Source organism: Acinonyx jubatus, chromosome C1, assembly GCF_027475565.1.
Source record: "Acinonyx jubatus isolate Ajub_Pintada_27869175 chromosome C1, VMU_Ajub_asm_v1.0, whole genome shotgun sequence".
Taxonomy (NCBI): domain Eukaryota; kingdom Metazoa; phylum Chordata; class Mammalia; order Carnivora; family Felidae; genus Acinonyx; species Acinonyx jubatus.
Window position 1 is genome coordinate 158,723,328 of NC_069381.1, and position 23,183 is coordinate 158,746,510.

The following is a 23,183-nucleotide window of genomic DNA, read 5'->3' on the forward strand; positions in this document are numbered from 1 at the left end:
TATTTGTCATCAATATTCCGTATATTTATGACAGATGAAGTCTTGCCAGACACGAAAAAGTTATTGTTCTATTTTCTGTCCTACAGTTTTAACTGGAATTCAACATAATGCCCTTGGGCTGGGGCTCTTAGCACTTCCTCTAAACAGAAGGAAGCAGCCTGTGCTCCCTGGTGCAAGTCCTAGATCAGCACTTGATTTCTTTTCTAACAAGGACAATAAGACAGGATCTCACTTGTCAGTAGGGCTTAAATGAGATAGTACTTTCTCTTATGTTAACATATACTTGGTTACTGCAAAATGCGAAAATTGTTATTATTAGCATTAGTGGTACTCCATCATGTTTGCAGGGTTTTTTATGTATTTCCGTGGATCTGCATGGAGAGAGAATACTGTGCATGCCTTATCAGAGAAATTCATCAGTGGCCTTTAAATGAAGTACCTTCATTTAAAACATTTTATGAAACCATTGTGAAGCTCCTGTCTGGTGGATGATGGAGGAAGGTGGGGGAATGGGTAATGAAAATGCCACCCTGTGGTGTTCAGTAAGCTGAGACGAGGGGGAGAAATCCTTTTTTCTCATGGATTTTGCCCGTAAGCTCTTTTGTACATACAGATGGGAAAGTGTTAAAATACGTATGTGGTGTGTTGATAGATTTTAATAAGGAGCCGTTGATAAGTAGATCTGGTAATTTTTTGTAAATTTATATTAAATTTCTCAAATTAAATTTATTAAATTTATTTCTGGGCTAATCTTCTGTCCCGGTGTGCACAGTATGAAATGCTTTGAGATTATTTAACTAATGTTCTTTTCCTCAATTTTGAATTTATTTTGCTATCTCTCTCTGTCTCATATTCATTTCCTAATCTCTTTAAACCTCTGTGGGTATCCACCTGGAATGAATTCCTCTTTGGAGTCCCATGTTCTCTGTGGGTAGCTAACCCCATGGTTGCATTCAGAATGGGCCCAGTTTTGCCTTTATTATTCAGTTAATGGGCCCCACTTAGGGCATGTTTTACTCTGTTGCTTAACAGAGTGCAGGAACTTTAGAGAGATGACTAGGACAAAAATTCATGTTATCTGAAAGACAAGGAGACCTAATTTAAGCCACAAAGAATTTCAGAAAGTACCTTGTGAAGCTACTGGAGGAGGAGAAGGGTGGAGGCCATGTGCTATGAGAGAAGCGTATGGAATTCAGAATCTCAAGACCTGCATTTATACGTTGGTCCTGCAGTTCATAACTGTGTGAGTCACTTCATCTCAGAGACTCTGTTTCTCCATCGACAAATGTGAGGATAGGATAATATCTGTTATATCTATATTCTAAAGCTGAATAAAGTTTAAGTGACATGCAACACCACTGTTAGGAAGCCAGACGCTAGATCCAGGAATTCTGAAGTGCTGTCTTCTTGGAGCATTAGGGCCATTTTCCTACATTCAGTTGCTTCAGGTCAAATTATTGTGCTTCCTCATGTTACATCATTAAATTTTAAACTTGCCTTTTGATTGTCCACTGATTTGGAAGGATGGAGAGGGGCAGGGAAGCAGATGACCCAGCACATGGGGAGACATCAGGACTAGGTTTGTTTTAAAGCAGTGAGTTTTATCTGTAAAAAGAAGCTACCCCAACCTCAAGGACCCTGAGGCCACGCCTGTTCTGCTAAAAGGTAAAAAACATTCAAATCAGAGATGGAGGAAGACTGTGAAAAGGAAGATCAGCTCCTTGGTCAGACATACATCAGAAGAAGGAAAATAGGGCCTGTCATTAAGAAGTCTGCTGGGTAAATACCTGGTGAAGTTTTTACCCAGATGTTTTCACTCTCCTAGAAGATGTCTTTAGAAAAGGTTTTGGTTAGAAGCCTATTGCAGTTAGCGGTATCTAAGGGAGGACTTCAGCCACAGGATCAATGCTCACATGGTTGTTAGGACCACAGAAAGCCCAACCCAAATCTAACTTCAGGCAGTGTGAAAATGAGATGCAAAATATGGTATGGAAGAAGGCCAGAGTGTCCAGTCCTTCCTTAACTTGTATTTAGGTTAGTGAAAAGAACAAGCCATGTGTAAGAGTCAGTTTTGAATAGAGGAGGGGAGTGATATATACAGTCAGCAAAATAATTGGACGTGTGGTGTTGGGACAACAGCTGGTACCAGACCAATTTTTGTCTTCATCGATCAGGCTTCTTCTAGCAACTAAACTGCCACCACAGCAATTTTGTTACAACAGTGACCTGTGATCACAGTGTTTAAATTCTACTCTACCCATGTAACTCCACCCCAGGACCAGGGAGCCAGCAGTGAGCTGTTAAAATGTATAAAGCCGTTCCTTGCTGGGAGGCCACTACGATAACAGTGTCTCCAAGTTGGAAGCCACGAAAAAGGTTTGAAATATTTTACCTTCAGATACAAGACCTTAATCTCACGTTGACCTTGGACTGTAATTTGGGTAACTAGCACTTTTATTCCCCATTTGCAGCAGGGAGGCAGATTGGTTAGAAAACCTGTGTTTGCAGTCAGTAGATAGTGTTCATGCATTGGAATTCCTGTCTTGGATTCATGTTTGTAATGTCAATGCTGAGTTTGCCCAGAAGACAGGCTTTTTCTTGAAGGAACTCATCCAAGATCCCTCTGGCTTCCTCATGCCACTGGGTCAGGCCACACTTTCTTTTTCAAGCTTTACCTAGCTGCAGATCCAAAATCAATTCCCCCTTACATAAAAACTCTACATTTGCATTTGAGCCTTCCCTGTTCCATTCCTACCTTACTCTGGGAGCATTTTTAGAAAATATGGCAGCAGTGGTGTTCAGTGGGTCCACACCTAAAGGCCCCGAAAGAATTTGCAAGGGATCACGGCCCATTCGGAATGGTCAGTGCCTTTGCTGTTCCATTTGTTAAATATTTTGAATATGGTCCCCATGATATGCCATCAGTTTTATCCGATAAAATACACATGCAACATACATCAGCTTAGCAGGCTTCAGTTTTTGATAAAAAGTGAGAAATTTATTTAGGAAATGTTGATGGAATTTGAAAATCATTTGCATTTTTCTTGCTTTACCTACTTTCTAGTGAAACTGAGCAGTAATTTGTAGCAAACCCTGTTGTTGCCCAATTCCATATACTTTGGCCTATTTCTGAATTCATCTGCAGCGGCAGTGGACATCTGCCCTTGGGCGTCTTCCTACCTCGAGCATCTGTGTCTCTCTGCTTTTGTCTGTTGAGGGATCATCATAGCCAACAAACTAACCAAAAATTATCAAGGATTTGATGCCTATGGGGTAGCATGCAACAGATAAGGGGTGAGGGTTGGTGGATAAATGCCCCAGCTTCCTCATCCCTCCCCAAGACCTTGTTGAGGTTTGTTCTACTCACTTCTTCAGTGGGTCCCCAGTGAGATGGAACCCCAGTTCCCCGCAGCAGTAATCCACTCATTAATATGCCCATTATCCCCATTATTGGCTTTTCTCTCTTCCCTGCCTCACTTTCCCCACTTTCTTACATGTGCTTCCTGAGATCACCCCCCGAATACACTCTGTGAACCCAAGACCTTGTCTCAGGGTCTGTCTCAGTGGAAGCCAACATAAGATACAATTTTTTCGTGGCATACCAGTCCTGGTTTCCAGCCTCTTGTCACCAGCACCTTTAAATCTGTTAGAAATGCAAATCGATCAAGTTCTGCCTGAGTTCCAAACCTTAAATGGTTTTCTCTTGCCTCAGAATAGAATCTAAGATAGCTGTTGCAGCTTAGCGCCCTTGAGTGGCCTGGCTGCTTCTTCACTCCAGCTGCATCTGAGATGTATGATGTGAAGTGTTTTCCAGATGCTTCTACGGGGGGCTACTCTTCGTTTCTCATCTCTACCTCTGTCCCCCCAACCCCGACCTCATCTCTGCTTCCCTGCACTGCTGTTCCTCTGTTTGGGCTGTTCTTTCCCACTGTCTTAATTACCCACTCCTTCACATCCTCAGCTTCACAAGAACCTTCTTGGACCTTCCCAGCCTAGTCCAGTCTCTCCAACATGTGTTCTAGACTGTGCTTCTCCTTCAAGAGCTTTGCATATTTGCAATGATGTGACTTATTTTCAATGATGTATTTAATGTCTTTCTTTCTCTAGGCTAGGGATCTGCAAACAATTACAGGTTTATTGGAACACAGCCACACCCATTTGTTTTCCTATTACGTATGGGTGCTTTGGGGCTACAATCAGAAAGTTGAACATTTGCAGCAGAGACCCTACTGATCAGACATTCTCAAATATTTGCCATGTAGACCTTTACAAAAATGTTTACCAATGCCTCCTCTAGGCTATGAACTCTGAGAGTGAAGTCTCTTGCTCACTTTTGTGACCTGGCACTCGACACAGTCCCTGACATGAACCAGCCATAAATAATTTTTTTTTTTTTTTACTATGTGACTTGAAATAAAGTTTCTATGAATGTTGCCTTTTTTCCTTCCTTACAGTTTCCCCCTTCTTTTGTTAATTCTGCTTGTGCATGCGGCAATGCTACTCATAGCAGGTGAAACATTTCCAGACCTACAGATGATTATGTAGTACAACCTTGTAGCCCTTTATCAGACAGAAGTCAGATTCCTGTCTCCATTGTGATGTCTACTAGTTTTATAGGCAATGCTTTTACTAAAGAGGTAGAGATTTTATTATCCCTTTTCTTTCTTCCTTCCTTTCTTTTTCTTTCTTTCTTTCTTTCTTTCTTTCTTTCTTTCTTTCTCTCTCTCTCTCTCTCTCTCTCTCTCTCTCTCTCTCTCTCTCTTTCTTTCTTTCTTTCTTTCTTTCTTTCTTTCTTTCTTTCTTTCTTTCCTGCCAGGTGTTTCAGACCAAGTGGGGCCTGATGTATACTATATAAAGTGTTTTCCAGATGCTTACTTGGTTGAAAAGAATCCCACTCCTAAGTTTTCTTGGGAAAGCATGCCCTAGCTAGATTTAATTTTAGAATATTAGTGTATAATGAAGTAAAGAAATACCATAGCTTTTATTTTAATGATACTGGGTGCAAAAACGTACATGTTCCATGCTGCTGTTATCATTTTTCACATACAAATTTTATCATCTCACCCTTTTCTTAAAAAAAGAAAAGGTAGTATTTCCCCCAAGCATCTCTGTGATGCCTAGAGAGATTTCTTGAATCTGGTTTATGAACTTTCCTTTATAATCTTATCTCCTGATGTTCTAGGATAGAGGATGTAAAACCAAGGCCTGTAGGCCACATTGAGACTGCTGCTTGTTTTTGTAAATAAAGTTCTGTTGGAACACATCTGCACTCATTTACTCACATATTATCTATGGCTGCTTTTAGGTATAATGGCAGAAGTGAGTGGTTGTGACTGAGACTGTATGGCTTGTAAGGCCTCCTATATTTACTTGCTGCCCCTTCACAGAAGAAAATTTGCTGTTCCTTGCTTTAGGAAACTCCTTATATTGACCATGACCATCTACTCTCACCATTTCCTGTGCTTGTAAAACTTTGTTGTGTCTCTGAGCCTTTGCACAGACTGTGCCCTCTGGAAAAGCAGCCTCCTTTTTCCTGCTTAGAAAACTCATGCAAGCTATCAATTCCCTGCTTGGTTTTCATCTCCTTCGTAAAACTTCTGTATTCCCCCAAATGCATTTTTTTCTTTTCTGAGTTCCAATAGCACTTTGTACAGATGTGTATCAGGAGTACTTATCATTGCTATTTGTATCATAATTTCTAGTTTTTTCTTTATCTCCTACTAGAGTATAAGCTGTAGAGGATCAGGTTCTATATCTTCATTCAGTGTATCCCCAGGTGCTTAGCAACAAATAGATACTGAGAAGTGGCTGATTAATATCAGAAGGTTGCCTGCTATTAATCAGTGCACAGGAAAGGTATGGTGTTAATCAGAGACACACAGAACAGTCGGAGGAATTAAAGAATTTTTAACTTTAAAGTGTTTAAGAATTGTTTTTGGGAGTGCCTTAGTTGGTTAAATATCCGACTTTGGCTCAGGTCATGATCTCATAGTCCATGGGTTTGAGCCCTGAACTGACAGCTCAGAGTTTGGAGCCTGCTTCAAATTCTGTGTCTCCCTCTCTTGCTCTCTGCCCCTCCCCCACTCGTTCTTTCTCTCTCTCTCTCTCTCTCTCTCTCTCAAAAATAAACATTAAAAAAAAAAGGATTGTTTTTGTTCTACTTTTCCCCTTCCTGCCCTTACAGATGGAAAAAAAAAAAAAGGAAGGGACTTGCCCAAGCTGACTGAGCAGCACCACCTCACAGAGACCCTATGGTGGGGGTTGACTAGACAGTGTGTTAATTGAGAGTTAACTAACTGCTTAGTGAAATCGTTAGTACTTATTTCCATGGTGAAGGAAGCAGGGAATTTGTTGGTGGGCAGAAAGTAGATCGGAGACTTTTAGTATTAGCTCCATCTTTCATTTGCAGACAAATAAGTTGATTTTCTACCTCCTTCAGTTTTTACCTTTGGTAAATAAGGGTGATTCTGATTCCCTGATATTGTTTCTACCTTTATATGTAAGTGTTGAAAACTTGTTTTGAACCCACCATGGCCTTTGCAATAGCAGCTTTATGACCTGGCTTGCTATGACCAACTTAATATTTTTCTTCTCTTCTATGAAAGGTCGAATTCAAAATGGAAAGAAGCCTTTTTAAAGAGTTTCCCTCATGTGTCTGAGTAATGGTGATTTCATGTTGCTAGAGCCAGTTAACTGCTGGATGCTTCATACTCTCCAAGTGCCTAATGGGGGGAATTTGATCTGGCGAAGAGCCCAGTCGTCCATCTTCCTGAGGCTGGAAACCACTTATGGGGTGATAAGGATGAACTTTAATCGACTTCCTAGGCACCCCTTCCTTGAGGGAAAGAAGAGGAGAAAAGGAAAGGAAAGAGTGCGTGCTGACAAACAATTTCTGAGATTGATAGTTTGGACCTAATGTTAAATACCAATAAAATCATATTTGTCATGTCAAAGATCTATTTGAATGAAAACTCACAAACTAAAATCTGTTTTTTAATATTTATAAAGTTATAAGAGTTGTGGCACTGGTTTTTTTTCCTTGAAGAGATCACATGGCACTGTCCACTTTGAAGTTAATGGGCTTTTAACATCTTTGGGGGCATGTTTCATAACGAAAGAAATCCATTTTTTGCTGGATTTCCATTGTTAAGGTTTTGGCAATAATACTTATGCATGGTAATAATGTCAGTAAAGAGGTCTTGTTTGCTTACAAACAGATTTCAATTGTTGAGAGACCAAATTATATCCTGTTGCTATAAACATGGGCAGTATTTGGTCTCTATTCATCAAGCTACTTTGTAATTAGGATTGCATCCAAATAACAAGTGCCTCTTCTCCCATGGAGGTCATTTCAACTTGCAATTTTCACTGATGGAACAAGGTTTCATAAGAGGACATGTCTATGCACAAGCATGAGTTTTAATCAAATCTATATGTATACATATATTCAGGCTAACCAGTGCCTCTATGATTATGTCTAGCTTATTACTTTTTAGTGTCAGTCAGCAATAAAAATTTTTAAATATGGATCGACATTTTGTAAAATTCAGGTCAAAGCCAATATTTAAACTTCTAGATAATAAATGGATTCTCTTAGCAGATTTTGTGAAGGAAAACCTACTATAGCTTGCAAAACTGTTTAAGGTTGTTTGTATATACCTGGAGCTCTATCCACCAGGTTTTTGGAGAATGACCCAGGGAACATTGAGTATTTTTCTGTAGACCTAAAAGAAAGAAGAAGGTATGCATTAATATTTTACAGCTGTCAAGCTAAAAAGCCACTAGGGCCAGCTCCTGCAGGATCGAGAGCAAGGCTTGAACAACCATCACAGCGGTAAACAGTGAACAGAGGTCATGGAAGGAAGGAACTGAAAGTAATTTAGAGGGTTTTTATTTTGGCAGCTGAGGTTCTGACGCCAAATCCCTGATTTTGTCCTAGGAAAGCTGGTGGTGACATTTGTAGTGGCTCTATTTAAGGAGAGGAAGTTTGATGACTGATACGAGCCAAGGCTCAGAGTCAAAAATGGCGACAGCCATTTCCACAGTTGTCCTTGGGGACCACTGGGAGACCTTTTGTTGCTTCTTCTGCCCTCTCTTAGGAAAGTCGATTTCTAGTCAGGCTGCACTATGGGAGACTCTCCACGCATTTTCTTCATAGTGAAGTTAGGCTTTGTATAAGTGAATCTTACTTTGAAGCATGGTCAGTGGTTATTTTTTGAGGTATGATTTCCTCACTTCTGCGAATAAGGAAACCAGGGAGGGGGTTTAGAATATCATGCATTTAGGACTTCATCCATGAGACTTCCTATTTTCAGGGCTAATCTACCCCACCTGTCAGTTCACTGGATGCATGTGACAAGGCACATGGAAATCTGAAATTCCGAGCATCTTCAAACCAAAAGAGACCACTTCACATGAATTAGTGAGAAGCACGGAGTGAGTGCTTTGGGAATACCTCTGCAAATACTTTTCTTGTTTGGCTTTAGCCTGCAAGGGAACAATCTTATTTCACATTTCCTATTCTTTTACTCAGGACTGGATACATAATTTGTCTGGCGTGAAATGAAAATATGGGGCCTTTGTTTAAAACTTATGAAGAGTTCCAAGATGATAGCAGAGCATTAAACTAAGCACAGGGCTCTTCTGGGGCTCAGGGTGGCTGTGTGGGTCACACATCCCTGAAGCCAGACTAGATTTATATCTTTTCTTATCTTTCTTATTTGAGATCTTACCTGCACTTTCAAAACATTGCCCTATGACATCTGATAGATACTGTATTTCAGGCACGTGTCTCTTGGTGTTTTCTGATTTCACTCAGTCTCTTGATGTATATTTTGTGTCCCTTTCCTTCCTATTCCTTCTCCTCCTCTTTTTCCCTCTATTTATTAATTTTTAAAAATTGACTTTATTTTTTAGGGCAGTTTTTGCTTCACAGAAAAATTGAGGGGAAAGTTCAGAGATGTCTCATATGCCCTCTGCCCCAACACATGCACAGCATTCCCCTTCCCCCCACCCCCCCCGTTATCAACATTCCCCTCCGTGGTGGTAACATTTGTTGCCACTGATGAACCCCCACTGACCCATCATCCCCCAGAGTCCCTAGTTTATATCAGAGTTCACTCTTGCTGTTGTGCGTCCCATGAACTTGGACAAATGTATTCACCATTATGGTGTCATACAGAATATTTTCACAGCCCTAAACATCCTCTGTGCTCTTCCATAAAAGACCTTTCTTTAGAAGCTAGCCTTGATTTCTGATTTTATGTCCCTTTTCCTCATCTCACTGCCATGACATCTGTGTATCTCAAAATTCTGGGCCAGTATGAAGCTGAAAGGCGCATGTTGGAAAAGTGAGACTGATTGCAAGAAACAAAAGGCCAAATTTATTGACAGTTGTTCTGCGTGGTGGGAGCAGAGCAGATGGGGTGCATCCATGGAGGGTGCACGTGCATAGAGGAGGGGTGGGGCGGGTGCCTGACGTCATCTCTACCGAGTAAAGAACAGTGTAGTACAGAGGTTCAGGTAAAAAATAACAAAAACTCTGCAGTTGGTCTCTCCTTTTTCCCATCGGCATAGAAAATTCCAGTGATAATGAATACAAGAAGCTTTATCAAATATACTTGGAGAAAGCTAAGTAGTAGAAGTTTGCTGTCATTTGTAGTAGACTCCCCCACCATGGAAGGTGGATAGGAATTCCTCCTAATCAGTTATCAGAGCCCCAGAGAGGAGAGGGGAAGAAGCTATCTGTAAATGCTTGAACTTATTCAGATCGGCAAGTCCCTTCTCTCCTCTTTGCTGCTGCCTTCACTTGTTTTTATCAAATGACCACCAAGACCAATTTACATGGTGAAAAGAAATCATAGCACATGAGAAAAGATGTATGGCAATTCTCAGCCTTTTGTTTGTCCTGTGAATGGTGGGGGATGGAAGGGAAGGTAGAGGGTGGGAGTCAGGGCTGGTTGGGGGCCTGAATGAGATGTATAAATCTCAGATATTACCAAGTATAAGCTAACAATGTCACCTGGTCCCCTGGGAACTCTATCCCCAAGGTCTAGCTAGGACATCCACATCATCCCATGAAGCACTTTCTTTTTATGGATTAATGGATTGTGTTTTGGAATCAAGTTATTTATTTAGCTGCATAGTCCTGGAAAAGATGATGCAAGACCTTATTTAGTTCCTTTATAGTTAAATGTGTGCCTGGCCTACCTTCCATTTCAGCTGCAGCTGGGATGCATAGCTCCTGCGCAGTCAACACCCCACCTAAACTGTTCCCTGCCTTGGCGCCTCAGGACTTTCCCCTAAACCACAAGAGCTTGCACAACCTAAACTCAGGATAGTTGGAAAGTTTGGAGGGGGGTAGTTAGTGCTCGGGAGGTACTCCTCAAATAATGGGGAATGAGAGTCTGTAGATAAATCCCCAGACTCCTGTGCTTTGGAGACAGAAATCTGGGATGCGTTCTACAAGGGTCCCCAGTAAGAAAACCAGCTCAGTAACACAGCCTTTCCGGTCTTAACCTTCCTTCCTTGCCTCGGTTTTCCTGCCCTTCACTCCTGCTTCCTGGATTCACCTCCCAAATAAGCTACATACAAGTCCCAGTTTCAAGCTCTCTTTAGAGGAATGCAAATTAAAAGATGCCCATAAAACGAATAGGACACAGTGTTGGCCAGGCTAGCACGCATTCATGCCAGCCTTCTGTGTGTTGTGGTTCAGCTGTGGCATTCTTGCATGTACAGGTCTTCAAACTTTGAACCTATAAATGAAAGAGAAAAACAGAAAATTAAAAATACCTTTATATTGAAAAATGCCCCATATATTGATAGCAACTCATTACATATTCATCTGTGCAGGCAACTTTATCAAGGTCCCACTCTTGGTCAGGCACCATGGGACAGGCTGGGGCTAGAAAGAGAAGTAAGGTGTGGTTCCTGCCAAATAGGAGTGTATGGTCTACCAGAGAGAGATGATGCTAGAAATCTGCACAGGGTATTATGAGAGCATGACGGCAGCAGTCAGTTGTTCATCCATGGTTAGGAGTTGTGAAGAATGAGCATGACCAGACAGGGGGAAGCTGAGCAAAGACACACTTGCCTAGAGGTGCAAGTCTCTCAGTCCTGGGGGTAGAACTGCAGGGGTTAGGGCACAGTCTGAGGTTCATTTAGAACCAAGAGATGAAAGCATCCACCTGATGTCCTGTGAGAAAGACAACGGAAGTTGGGGAGGGCTCAGGAGCATTCCTGAGCCATCATGAAACAGTAGTACTTTGCAAAGCACCTCCCCAGATTGCTTGCTGCTTCTAACCATGGCAGTGGAGCACAAGGCTTTGTGACTCAGGATTCCAAGCTCTTTTTCTTTCTTCTTAATGTAATGACAACTTTATTTCTATTTTTTTCAAAATGAGTTTCTTGATTTAGTTAGGTCCTCAGGGGCACAGGGTATTAGCCACTGTCCTGTTCTATATGATGCAGTTGGTCAGGGCAACCTTAACTTTCTTTGTCTTCTTCGGAAGAAAGGGCTCCAGGATTGCCTGAAAAGCTTGAAGCAATGTGAAGCCAAAGCACCTTTACTGAGACTGGAGTCCTTTCAGGCATGGTTGCTAAATCCCGTCAGTGTGCTTTTCACTTCCAAATGCACCTCCAGTGTCAGCCCCCACTCATTGAAACATTGACGTTTACAATGCTACAGTCTGATCTTTCAGGTCCAAGCCAACAGGAGATTCCACCCAGATCCTTGGTAAAGATGCTATTTGAGAATCCCTGCTTTACTTCATTATTACAAATACCTCTTTCACATTCTTGAATTTAAAGACACGAGAAATCAGAGAAAATGTTTCTGCCCCCAAAGATGCATGGTGGGCTGGACCTGTCACAGTTGTCGGTTCTACGTAATTTCCAGGGTAATCAATCCATAGCCTCACCCATACACAGCTGCACCACCTTTTTTTTTTTTTTCACTTTGTCCTCTGTTTCCAGGAATCTGCTCACTGTGTATTTGGTGTGGAGTAGTCTGTAGAGAACATTAGAGTCTGAAGCATTCCTATACAGATTTGTATAAAGACCTAAGTTCATTTACAACTTTATCCTGGATGGTTTCATGTAAAAATAGTCACCTCACAGTGGTACATGTCTAGCCCGCGATTCCGGGTTCTTTGCACTTTGCAATATTGCTTTCTTGTAATGACTTCCAAATTTTAAGCTCCCTTTTATTGCAAGGCTTACAGTACACTATCAGAGCTAAGCCTTATAAAAGTTCCAATTCTAATTCTTACACTTTTCCTTCTTTCTCTTTTTATTCCAGGGAAAAGGGTTTAGTGGGAGAGAGTAAAAAAGTTACTTCATTAAAAAAAAAAAAAAAGTTTATTTTGGAAGCACATATAAGTGACTCTGTCCGGACAAATAGGAAAAACATGATACATTCATTTCAATCTGAATAGGAATTTAGTCTTCCACGAGCTGTTAAGACTGGCTGCAAGAATGAGGATTTAATGAGAAGAGAAAACTCATCTGTGACTTTGTGATGAGCAGGTGCTGAAATCTGTCATTGCTTTGAGGGGGCATTTCAGAGAAATCCAGAATAATGGTATCAGTGTCTTGCCATCTGTTTTCTTCTTCCACTTTCTACCAAACTTTTAAAACACATTCACTCTTGGGGCGGCTGGATGGCTCAGTCAGTTCGAGCTCTTGATTTCGGCTCAGGTCGTGATCTCATGGTTGTGAGATCAAGCCCTATGTTGGACTCCATGCTCAGCATGGAGCCTGCTTGGGATTCTCTCTCTCCCTCTCCCTCTGCCCTTCTTCCCCGCTTTCACTCTCATTCTGTCTCTCTCAATTAAAAAAAAATTTTTTTTTAAACACTCATTCTTACACAGGCATCTGCACACACTATTTTGGCCTTTGAAGTGGGCAATGAATATTGCATAACAATTATCATAATATTGGACTTGAACTTTCTGCGTGTTCATTGGCTGATTGGTGCTTCGTACATTGAGTAGTCTTCAAAGAATCCCAAACAGAAGAACTGTGTTTTGAATTTTCTCTAAAGAGCTCCCTATAGCTTCTGGTATGTGAGGGAAGGTGGGAGAGAAGAATGATTTGTTGCTACTTTCTGGGTCTGTTTTAAATGCTCTCTGGTAGCATCCCTGCAGCCCTTTGCGTTCATGTTTTCTATTCTTTGTTTTTAATCTTTCTGAGACAATAGCTGGATTCTGCTTTTAGTGATTATTCTTGATTCCCGTCCTGTTATGAGCCATTCTGGTGGTGTGTGGTGTTTGGGGCCGTTGTTCTTTTTTTGTTGGTTTTTGTTGCTGTTGTTGTTGTTGTTGTTGTTGTTGTTGTTGTTTTAGGCATGTGGCATGCTACTTTTCCATAGTATTTAATTAAAAGTTTGGCTTTTTGGAACTTGCCATTGGCAAACTGCTAGACAACTGAGCCAGTGGGTATTTGCAAGGAGTCTAAGATCCTGTTTGATCCTTGCAGTCTCCCTATCCAAGGAGTGCTTTCTACCAACTCTGCTTTTGGGGAGAGTTCACGGTGCACCCTTCACTTGAGATAAACTGCATGTGTTGATTTGTAACTTACATGAACAGGCCAAAAAAGACATATTTCCTGAGTTTTTGTTCACAATTTTATGTGATTTTAATTATTACTAAAATGGTTTAATTTTAAACACAGCAGATCTACTTCTAACTTGGTTCTCTGAGATTGCCAATTTTGAATTTTATCCTGACATAATTTGTCCCAGAATTTATATGCTTGGGTCACTGAGGGCATTCAGAGATGATTATCTTATTTTTATATATGGAAGGAAATGGTTGGGGAGAGGAGGAATAAAAATAACACTCCCCCCACCCCAAAAAAGAAAAACAAAACCAACAAGAATTTCCTTTAAAGTCGTTCAGAATGATTGGCTTGTCCAGATAATGAATTTATATGATATGCTATATATTTATAACAGTTTAAAAAAATTAATCCACTTTGGTCAAATTTCTCACATTTCCCATTGCCATGGTATTCTCTTCTATCAGATTTATTTTAGAAAATTATAGTGAAAATAGAGCCTTTTCTGGGAAATAACTCAGCACTGAGAAAGACACACCATTAAGGCATTTTCTGAGAAATCAAAGTTTTAAACTTCTTTTTTAAATCCTCCATTTTTATGCCAGATTGTGTGAACTGCTGAACTTCATACAGAACTTAACAAACAGTAAGTAAGAGAACAGAATCTAAGGAAGCTGTCAAGATTTATTAACCTTCTTCTTGAGGTCTTTGATTCAAAATGTCCTCATTGAAATAGCACAGAATGAAATTACCCAGTGAATGAAGCATTTTAGGATTTGTGAGAAAAGTTATCTTAATCAGTTTTTAATTTTTTTTTTAAGATAACGTATTTTCAGGATAAATCATTATGGAACACTGAATTATAATCTACAAATTAGAATATAATTGTGCAATTTGTGTTTAATTCTCTTGTTCACATTTTATATTAGGCTTATTTCTTTGCAGTCTTACAGTATTGTGAGTTTTTTGTAAACAGCTATTTAAAGGCATTCACATAATCAAAATAATATTTATAGATATTCTAAAAATGATTAATCTCAGGATTGTGGCAAAGCAGAAAACCTTACCACATGGGTTTGCCACCCTCCCCCCAACAAAAAATTCAAGTTCTGGTTAAGTTCCTGAATGAGCGTAGTGAAAATTAGTTTCCTTTGGAAAGATCATACAATTGAAAGACTAATTTAAATTAGGAGGGCACACCGGGCTTGGCAGAGGGCATTGTGAGAAAGCAAAGCGTAATTTTCTCCCAAACAAAGACAAGCTTGTTGGAGAGCATGCTTTATTGCCTGGAAATTCTATATATATGCAAAGTTGCTCATCAATTCACTGTTGGGTTTTATGTGCTCGGTTTCTCCTTTTGTTTGGAAAAATCAAATGCTGAAGAAAGTAGGCGTAACTCTGCATGCTGTAGGCACAGAGAAGCCTACGCACACCAGTTCTCCTGGTTTTCCATGCTCCTGTGTGGGGAGCTGCCTGTGGGAGGGATGGTCAGACTTGGCTTCATGCAGGGAAATCAGGGTGTATGCTTCAGCAGAGCGTACCCAGAAGTTCCAGAAAATGACTTTTCTGCATCTTTTTTCTGATCCCTCCTTCTGGCAGCCAGGTGGATATATTCAGTAGGTTAGGTGCACATCCTGAAGTCCACATGGTGTTTTCTCTTTGTTAAACAGCTTTATTGAGACATAATTCACATACCATACAATTTGCCCACTTAAAGTGTACAATTCAATAGCTTTTAGTAGGTTGTGTAACCACCACCACAATCAATTTTAGAACATTTTTATCACCCCAAAAAGACAAACCACACCCCGGTTAGTGGTCTCTTGAGAACCAGATTGGGATACATTAATTCAGCAAAACAAAGGTGAGCACTCATTTCAATGGGAGGCTTTTAAATGAGAGTTATCTTTGGAATTTCCTTCTTCACTGCATGTCTTAGCTTCCTGGCGTAGCAACTACATTCAATGCTTATAAATAGCATGTGTACAGCACTTTGCAGTGCGCAAAGTGTCGTGTGTCATACTTCAGGTGAGAGGCTTGACTGGCAGCATGACAAGACTGAGGGTGAGAGGCCCTCAGGTGGCTGACCTCGGGGAGAGGAGCTGTGCTATTTGGCAAAATTAGAGGGCCAGGCCTACAGGCTGGAACCAGGGCATCTGAGCAACCTGCACATAAGCGTGTCGGGTCTGGTCTGGGAAAGTAGATGCAAGCTGAGAAGAGGGATGTGGGTCCCAGGAGGATTCCTATCCAGGAGTTGCGGGTGTGAGGGCCAAGCATCAAGGTGGAAGATCCTCAAAGCAGGAGGCAAAGATCTGAAAGGGAAATGGAGATCATGGTAAACACCAAGATGGGGATTGGGTCCGCTCCTGAGGAAGGAGGAGCTGGCATGGACACAGGAGAGCCAGGAAGGAGTGTCATGGAGCTGCTGAATCCTGCACCCTGTGAACGCATCCTGCTGGCCAGCACTGGTATCACCCAGACCAGCACCCCTTTGCTCTATTGGAATAGCGCTGGTTCTTCCTTTCTTCTCTGCAACATCTCTCCCACCCCCTTCCCTTCCTCGGGCCTGCCTCACTCTGTGGGCCCATTTAGACAGTCTCTGGTCAACATACTCTCTTAGACTCAAATCCTTCCCTTTGGCCAGCTCCTTCCTTACACCCACAGATGAGATGAAGAGTCACTTGGCCAGACATTTCAGTTTCCTGGGATGCAGACAGGCTGGAGCAGCCCACTTCTCCGTGAAGGAGAGAGCAGGGGACAAGCCAGAATGTCATCACTTGGAGGGGTTGGGGGTGGGTGGAGAAGGGTTAAACAAGATCCGCCTGAGAGCTGGGGTCCAGATTTAGAGTCACTCACCTGGCTGCTTCCCTCCTGGGCTGTCCCCATGTCTGTCCTTAATGGTGTCGTTTTCAGCTTGACACTTTCACTGAAGGAAGGAGAATCCTTTTTGTCTGGATTAGCTACATACCGTCCAGGAAAGCAGTTGGCAATATTTCCTTCCCCTGTGAGGCTGCTAAAAAAATTTTTAATAAGGTACTCCTCTACTCCCTCAAGTTTTCTCTTCTCAACATTGTTCTACCTCTCTGATGCAATATGCTATAATTTCCCCCCAAAGTTTAAACACAAAGTTTAAACAAAGTTTAATCACTATATTCAATAGATGTGATACTTAAGCTATAGATGTATTGATTTGGAGGAAAAGGTAATATTATTTTTAAAACATGAGGAATTTTATTTAAACCTGCAATAAAATCAAGACTATCTCTGTGTGTTACAAATATTGGAAAGCACACATTTGTGTTTTATGGTTTGGGTTTTCATAATCATTGTACACTTGTATCATCTTGTTTAGATTTTTGTGTTGACTGATAGAAAGGTTGTTTCTTTCCTTCTAGCACCATAGAGATCATTTATAGGAAAGTCCAATGTAGGCATATTCTGACTGCAGAATTGACATTTGAAGTTCAGTTTCTAGATTGCAGAAAAATCTGTTTTGGTGTGTGATCAAAGGTTAACCTGAATGGAGCAGTTAGACTGTTCAGCTCTGTTAACATTGGAGATGGGACATCCAGTGTCCTTGGTCCTCATGGAAGCCAGAATGCACTTCCCAGAAAACCTGGTTACAAAAGCTTTAAGGGAAGTGGCCAACAATCAGAATGACTACTAAAAGGGCTTAGAAAATTCCAGTTTGATAGAGGATGGCATTGAGACCCAAGGGATCCTCTGGTCTGGTGAGTGGGGCCTGGGGAAAGTTTTGCCAACAGTGAGAGTGAAAAATATTTGTCACAGCAGGCAGTATTTCAGGCCAGAATTAGCAGTGGAAAGGACAAGAGGTAGCCCTTAGGGAAGACAGGCAGACAAGGGCAAGGCAGGCTGTGGACTGCATTGAGGGCCAGCAAAATACAAACAAACATATACTCATTGAGGAGTAAAGGCCAAAGCCCAGGTATGGGGGCCATGTGAGGTGGGATTAGGGGAAGGCTGTGGCTTTGTAGCTCTGGGGTGCTGTCCTTCCACCCTCTTGCACCCCTCTCCCCACATGCCAGGTACGTGGACACATGACACCCAGGGGCAGCGCTGGCCCTTCCCAGCCAGTGGGGACAGAGTTTCCGCTCTGATATGGACTAGCTGCAGAAGCAGAGGTTGTTGGACCTAGGAAATGCAGGCAGAGCCTGTGAGTTGGGGAAGGCAGATGTTGACAGGATAAATGCATGAAGAGTAAGCCTTTTGGGGCACCTGGGTGGCTCAGTCAGTTAAGCATCTGACTTCAGCTCAGGTCATGATCTCGCGGTTTGTGACTTCAAACCCCGCGTCGGCCTCTGTGCTGACAGCTCAGAGCCTGGAGCCTGCTTGGGATTCTGTGTTTCTGTCTCTCTCTGCCCCTTCCCCCCACCAAAAGTAAATAAACACTAAAAAAAGAGAGTAATCCTTTCAAGTTTCAACTCCCAACTCCTTTTCATTTTTTGGTAACTTATAATTTTGATGTAATTTAAAGTATACCCAGAAAAGTTGGAAGGGTAGTATGAAGAACTCTCCTAGACTCGACTGCACTTCTGCCTCTTGTTTTGGCATGCTCTTTCTCCCTCTCTCTTTTTTTTTTTTTTTTTTTGAATCATTTGTAAGTTGAGAAGTTGTACTCCTTTACCCCTAAATACCAAATATTTCAGGGCATGTTTCTTTAGAACAAGAACAATTTCTTCTATAACCACAACACGGTTATCAAAAGCTGTAGATCTGTTTCCTTTTAACAGTAATACTCAAACACCATCTTAATATTTTACAATTTCTGTTCTATTCTTCTTAAGCTGACAGAGACTGAAATTAAATTTCTTTTTTCTTCTGACAGCGTTAGGGGAGAGAACACACACATTTTTTTCTTCAGCTGTATGGGAAGCCTTTGCCAAGGTTACAGATACATAGTTGGCACTCAGTGGAGTTACAACATAATGACACCAATTAGATAAAGCCATCGGAGAGATCAAAGAAATTTTCTGAGTGATATGCTTGCGTATTTGTTTGCTTGGAATTAAATTTTTACAGTGCTCTCTCATTTTCATGAATATAGCTGAGATCTCCACTTGATAACACCCTTATATATGATCTTTATCTTTTTGCTTTACATTCAGGGAAGGTATTTTGATTCAGCATATTTTCCAGATTTCCCCCAGTTGGGTTAAATGGAGAAGTGGGCAAAAAAAAATGAAGTGTCTAACAAAAAAGCAATGGGGAAATGTGTTCTGATAGCAAAAGCCACCCAAAATACATTAATAGAGAAAGAGAGAAAGAAAAAGGATAAAACATCACGCACCATATGATCTCATTTGTTTATCAAACCAATTGATAAGAAGATAGATAGATACATGTATTGATAGATATTGGTGTGTGTGGAAACATTCTGGAAGTTACAGAAGAAGTGAGTGTCAGCAGTGATTAGCTTGACAGTGGGACTGGGTAAGTCATTAGTAGGTGGAGGGTAAGGAAGGGAGAGGATTATTTTTTTCATTTTGTACACCTTGTAGTTCAGTTTTTTATCATGTGTTCTTATTTTATAGAAGTAAAATTTATTTTTGTGAATTTGTATAAAGGGAGGGAGGGTAGGATGTAAGGAGAGACAGCAAGGGAAAAAGAGAGAGAGAAGAGTAGTTAGAACAAAGCCAAAAGGCAAACTTATTAAAAAATGATAGGCCTTAGCAAGTAGCGGCAATAGGCAGAATTACGAAAAAAAATGTTGGATATGTAAAATGGATCATTTTCTACCTTCAGCTATTTATATATAGCTGCCAGTTTTTCCAGCAAGATTTATGCATGGGTCTCTTAAAACTACATTTTCACTAATGAGTGTGTTTTGGCACTAATTCTGGTGGAGCAGACGGGTCACTCTGTCCCCCTGTACTTCCTTTTAACTTACAAAATTGATCAGTGTCATAGATTTTGATGAGTTAAGTTTAGGTTTTGTTTTTATCAGCATCAACATGCTCCCACTGTCCCTTCTCTGAAAGCAAGAAGCTGATTCATAAAGAGCAAACAAACATCACAGAGATATTTGACCACGTACGTCATACAATTCTAAGTGGCTTCTTTCATCATATCTTCCAGTCATTAGATTTGTTTTTGTAGATCTCCATGCATTAGACAGTTTTTTCCTCCAAGCCTTAGTTTTTTTCAATGGAAATGCACCCCTTAAGCAGAATCAGTGTGAGAAAAAAATCATGATGTAGAGGGAATAGGAACCAATATTTATTGTGTGCCCGGGCTGTGCAGAGCTTCACACGGGTTGTCTCATTCAGTCCTTCCATCAACCGTGAGGGGTATATGGTAATATGTCTGGTTTATTATTGAGGAACCGAACCTCAGAGCGGAAATCCTGTCAGTAATTCATTCACTCAACAAATATTCGCTGAAAGCCTGCTATGTCGCAGGCCCTGTGCTCAGCTCTAAGTATGCAATGAGAGAGAACATAGATGTGGTCCCTGCCCTCCTGGTCTGTAGTGGAACAGAGGAGAACGGCATTAAGCCAGCACACATACAGTATATAACCTCACATTACTTGGGCACACCGGTAAAAGACATGATGGCAAAGACATGATGCCAGGAGAGGAGTCACAAGAGACTAACATAAACTGGGGGCTCAGGGAAGGCCATTCTGAAGAGACCATGGCTCAGCACAGGTGAGCAGATGTTGGCAGGGCCAATGGCGGGAAGCAGGAGATATAGGAGGCCTGAGGGGAAAGCTCAGTGTGCTAGAGCATCTGAAAGGAGCCAGTATGGCTGGGGAAGAGTGTGGGAGCTGAGACTGGAGGGGAGGCGGGGGCTGGCTTGTGTCAGCTCACAAGTCTGTTAGCATCAGCGGAGGTTTGCAGAACTGGGACGAAGCCCCACATTTGCCTGAATCTTAAAGCTTGTGTCCCCCCACCTCTTTCAGCCCTGCCCACTCCCATACCCCCTCAGACATATGGCATTATACTGTTCTCTTTCACCCTATTTTCCAGAATGGCTAAAGCACTGCCTCCATTATTGACACCTCCTAGTATTTCTACTAGGAGATGTGGGGCCTCATCTGTTAGGTGAGGATAGAGAGGGGACTATAGAAAGTGTGGGGCCTGGGTGAGGCCCCCGAGTTCACACTCTGTAGGAGAAACAGAGTTCAGATTATCTAAAGTAGAGAATTGATAGAAACCAGGAACCACTCAAAGGATTCAAGGCATATAATATTGCATGATGATTAGAAGCTTCCACAACCACACACCTATATGACCGTGATTCCCAGATGTGTTCAGTAGGGATATATTGGATTTGGATTGATAAGGATGCTGTAAGGTTGTTTATGGCAGCTTGAAGCAGAAATAATAGAAATGATGATAATGAAGGGGGATGAAGAAAGTAAGTGCAAACAATGTGCAAAAGGGCGGAAGTGCTGTAGGAGTTGGGTCTGAATCAATGTAGACAGTCTCCAAAAGTCGCGAGTGGTTGAAGCTGAGAAGTACCCGACTCCAGGCTATTGAGTTCCATCAGGGTACAAAACAGATAAAAGTCACTGTCCTTGTATAGTTTCCCTTCTAGTGATCAATGTGCCTGCATATGGCAAAAGCTGGTACTAAACGCCCACTAGAGGTTATAGGGTAGGACTGAAGTTGAGGAGATAGGATGGGTGAGTTATGTATGGATGCTTCTAGAAGAACTTGCTCAGAATAGAACCAAAGAAATTCTTAGTTCCTAGGCTCCAGTGGTTTCAGATTTTGAGAGATGAAGCCAGAAACTTAAACGTCTCTAACATGGGAAGTTCAGATATCTACTTGGGGCAGAAAGTCTTCCTGCCTCCTCTTCTTAGTCCATTTGGGCTGCTATTACAAAACCGGTGTGGCTTGTAAACAACAGAAATTTATTTCTCACAGTCCTGGAAGCTGGAAGTCTGAGGTCAAAGTGCCACATGGCACTTCTCCTTGTGACCTCCATTGGCAGCAGGGATGGGGGAGTCTGTGGGGCCTCAGAAGAGCATTGACCCCATTTGTGAGGGCTCCACCCTTATGACTTAAGAACCCCCACAAAGTCCCCACCATCACGTTAGGTGTTAGGATTTCAACTTAGGAATTTGGGCGGCGGGGGGATACATCCAGACCACAGCACCCATTGAATTACTATTTACTATCTCCCTCTTGCTCTGTTTACTCCCCTATGTGTGGTATATTGTAGACCCAGAAAGCAAAAGCAAAATGTTGGTAGTTTGCTCTAATGGGATGACAGTCATAGGCTGTTACTGTGAAATGATCCTTTATTTTAGGTTTTTAAATGATCAGTGCATCCTAATGCTGTATGATCAACATTTAAGCACTTTCTTGGAATTTGCATGTTTCCATGATATATGTATTACTGATAGTCTTGTTAGTTTCATAAGTGCTGGGCTTGATTGTTCTAATTCAGAGTAACTATATTAATATCCACCACCCTTAAAGAGTCATATGCTTAAATAAAATGTCAACCAACTGTTTTTTCTATAAACAAGGAGGCAGAGGCTATTTTTTCAACATGCATAGTCACACTTATACATTAGATGGAGTAGGTACAGCCTTAGTGAAAAGACAGCTGTGAGAATGGACTGTGCAATAATAGCTCCACAGCAGAGTATTTTATGATTCATTTAAGTAGCACTGACCTACTGTGTGTGTGTCTTGCTTTCAATTTGTGTTTCCCTAAGAGAAACTCACGGCTAATTTAATTACTCAAATATGCAGAGCATGCACTAACTTAAATTGTAATCATTCCAGTGAGCCCCCAGAAATCCCCAAACTTTTTAGTCATATTAAAAGTATAGATGTGTTGAGACACCTGAGTGACTCAGTTGGTTAAGCATCTGGCTTCAGCTTAGGTCATGATCTCATGGTTCATGGGTTCGAGTCCCACATCAGGTTCTGTGCTGACAGCCCAGAGCCTAGAGCCTGCTTCGGATTCTGTGTCTCCCTCTCTCTCTGCCCCTCCCCTGCTCTCACTCTGTCTCTCTCTCATAAATAAACATTAAAAAAAAGATTTGGAGAGACGCCTGGGTGGCTCAGTCGGTTAAGCGTCCAGCTTCAGCTCAGGTCATGAACCACAGCTCATGGGTTTGAGCCCCGCGTTGGGCTCTGTGCTGACAGCTCAGAGCCTGGAGCCTGCTTCATATTCTGTCTCTGTCTCTCTCTCTGCCCCTCCCCTGCTTGTGCACTCCCTTTCTCTCTCTCAAATATAAATAAACATTTTTTAAAAAATTAAAAAAAATATTTGGAAAAAACAAAGTATAGATGTGTTGAATGTGCTTGAACAAGAAATCTGAGCCTTTAAGGTCATTGACCGTAGGTAGTTGGAGATTGCCTCACCCCTAGGAATGAAGTACCTTTACCCCCTACTTCACATCTCCTTCTCTTGCCTCTCCTCCAAGTTCACTTTCAGGTCTGTCTCTCCCTTAAGGGCCCAATGCCTTCCTTGTTTTCCCATGAAAAACATTCTCCAGGCAGCAGCCAAAATGATCTTTTAGAGACACCTATCTGTTCTTGTCATTTCTCTACTTAAACTACTCTGTGTTGTATGAGGGTGCTGTTCAGAATCCTCACTGTGACCTGAAAGGCCTTACCTGTTCAGTCCCTGCACTGCTCAGC

The 23,183-nt window shown here is 41.6% G+C and overlaps 1 protein-coding gene across 12 annotated transcripts in view; it reads left to right on the forward strand.

The window, feature by feature from the left end:
• RAPGEF4 (Rap guanine nucleotide exchange factor 4) overlaps positions 1–23,183 on the forward strand; it is a 286,855-nt gene that overhangs the window by 127,976 nt on the left and 135,696 nt on the right. The window contains exon 1 of one of the 12 annotated variants that reach the window (XM_053215288.1): positions 16,571–16,590. The exons of 10 other annotated variants lie outside the window; for them this stretch is intronic. Coding sequence is in view for 1 of the 2 variants with exons in the window: in XM_053215285.1 (XP_053071260.1) it covers positions 17,256–17,288 (33 nt within the window). In the remaining variant the exon portion in view is untranslated. Of the gene's footprint in view, positions 1–16,570; positions 16,591–16,672; positions 17,289–23,183 lie in introns of those variants that run through there. One more of the 12 variants, XM_053215285.1, reaches the window with a different exon arrangement.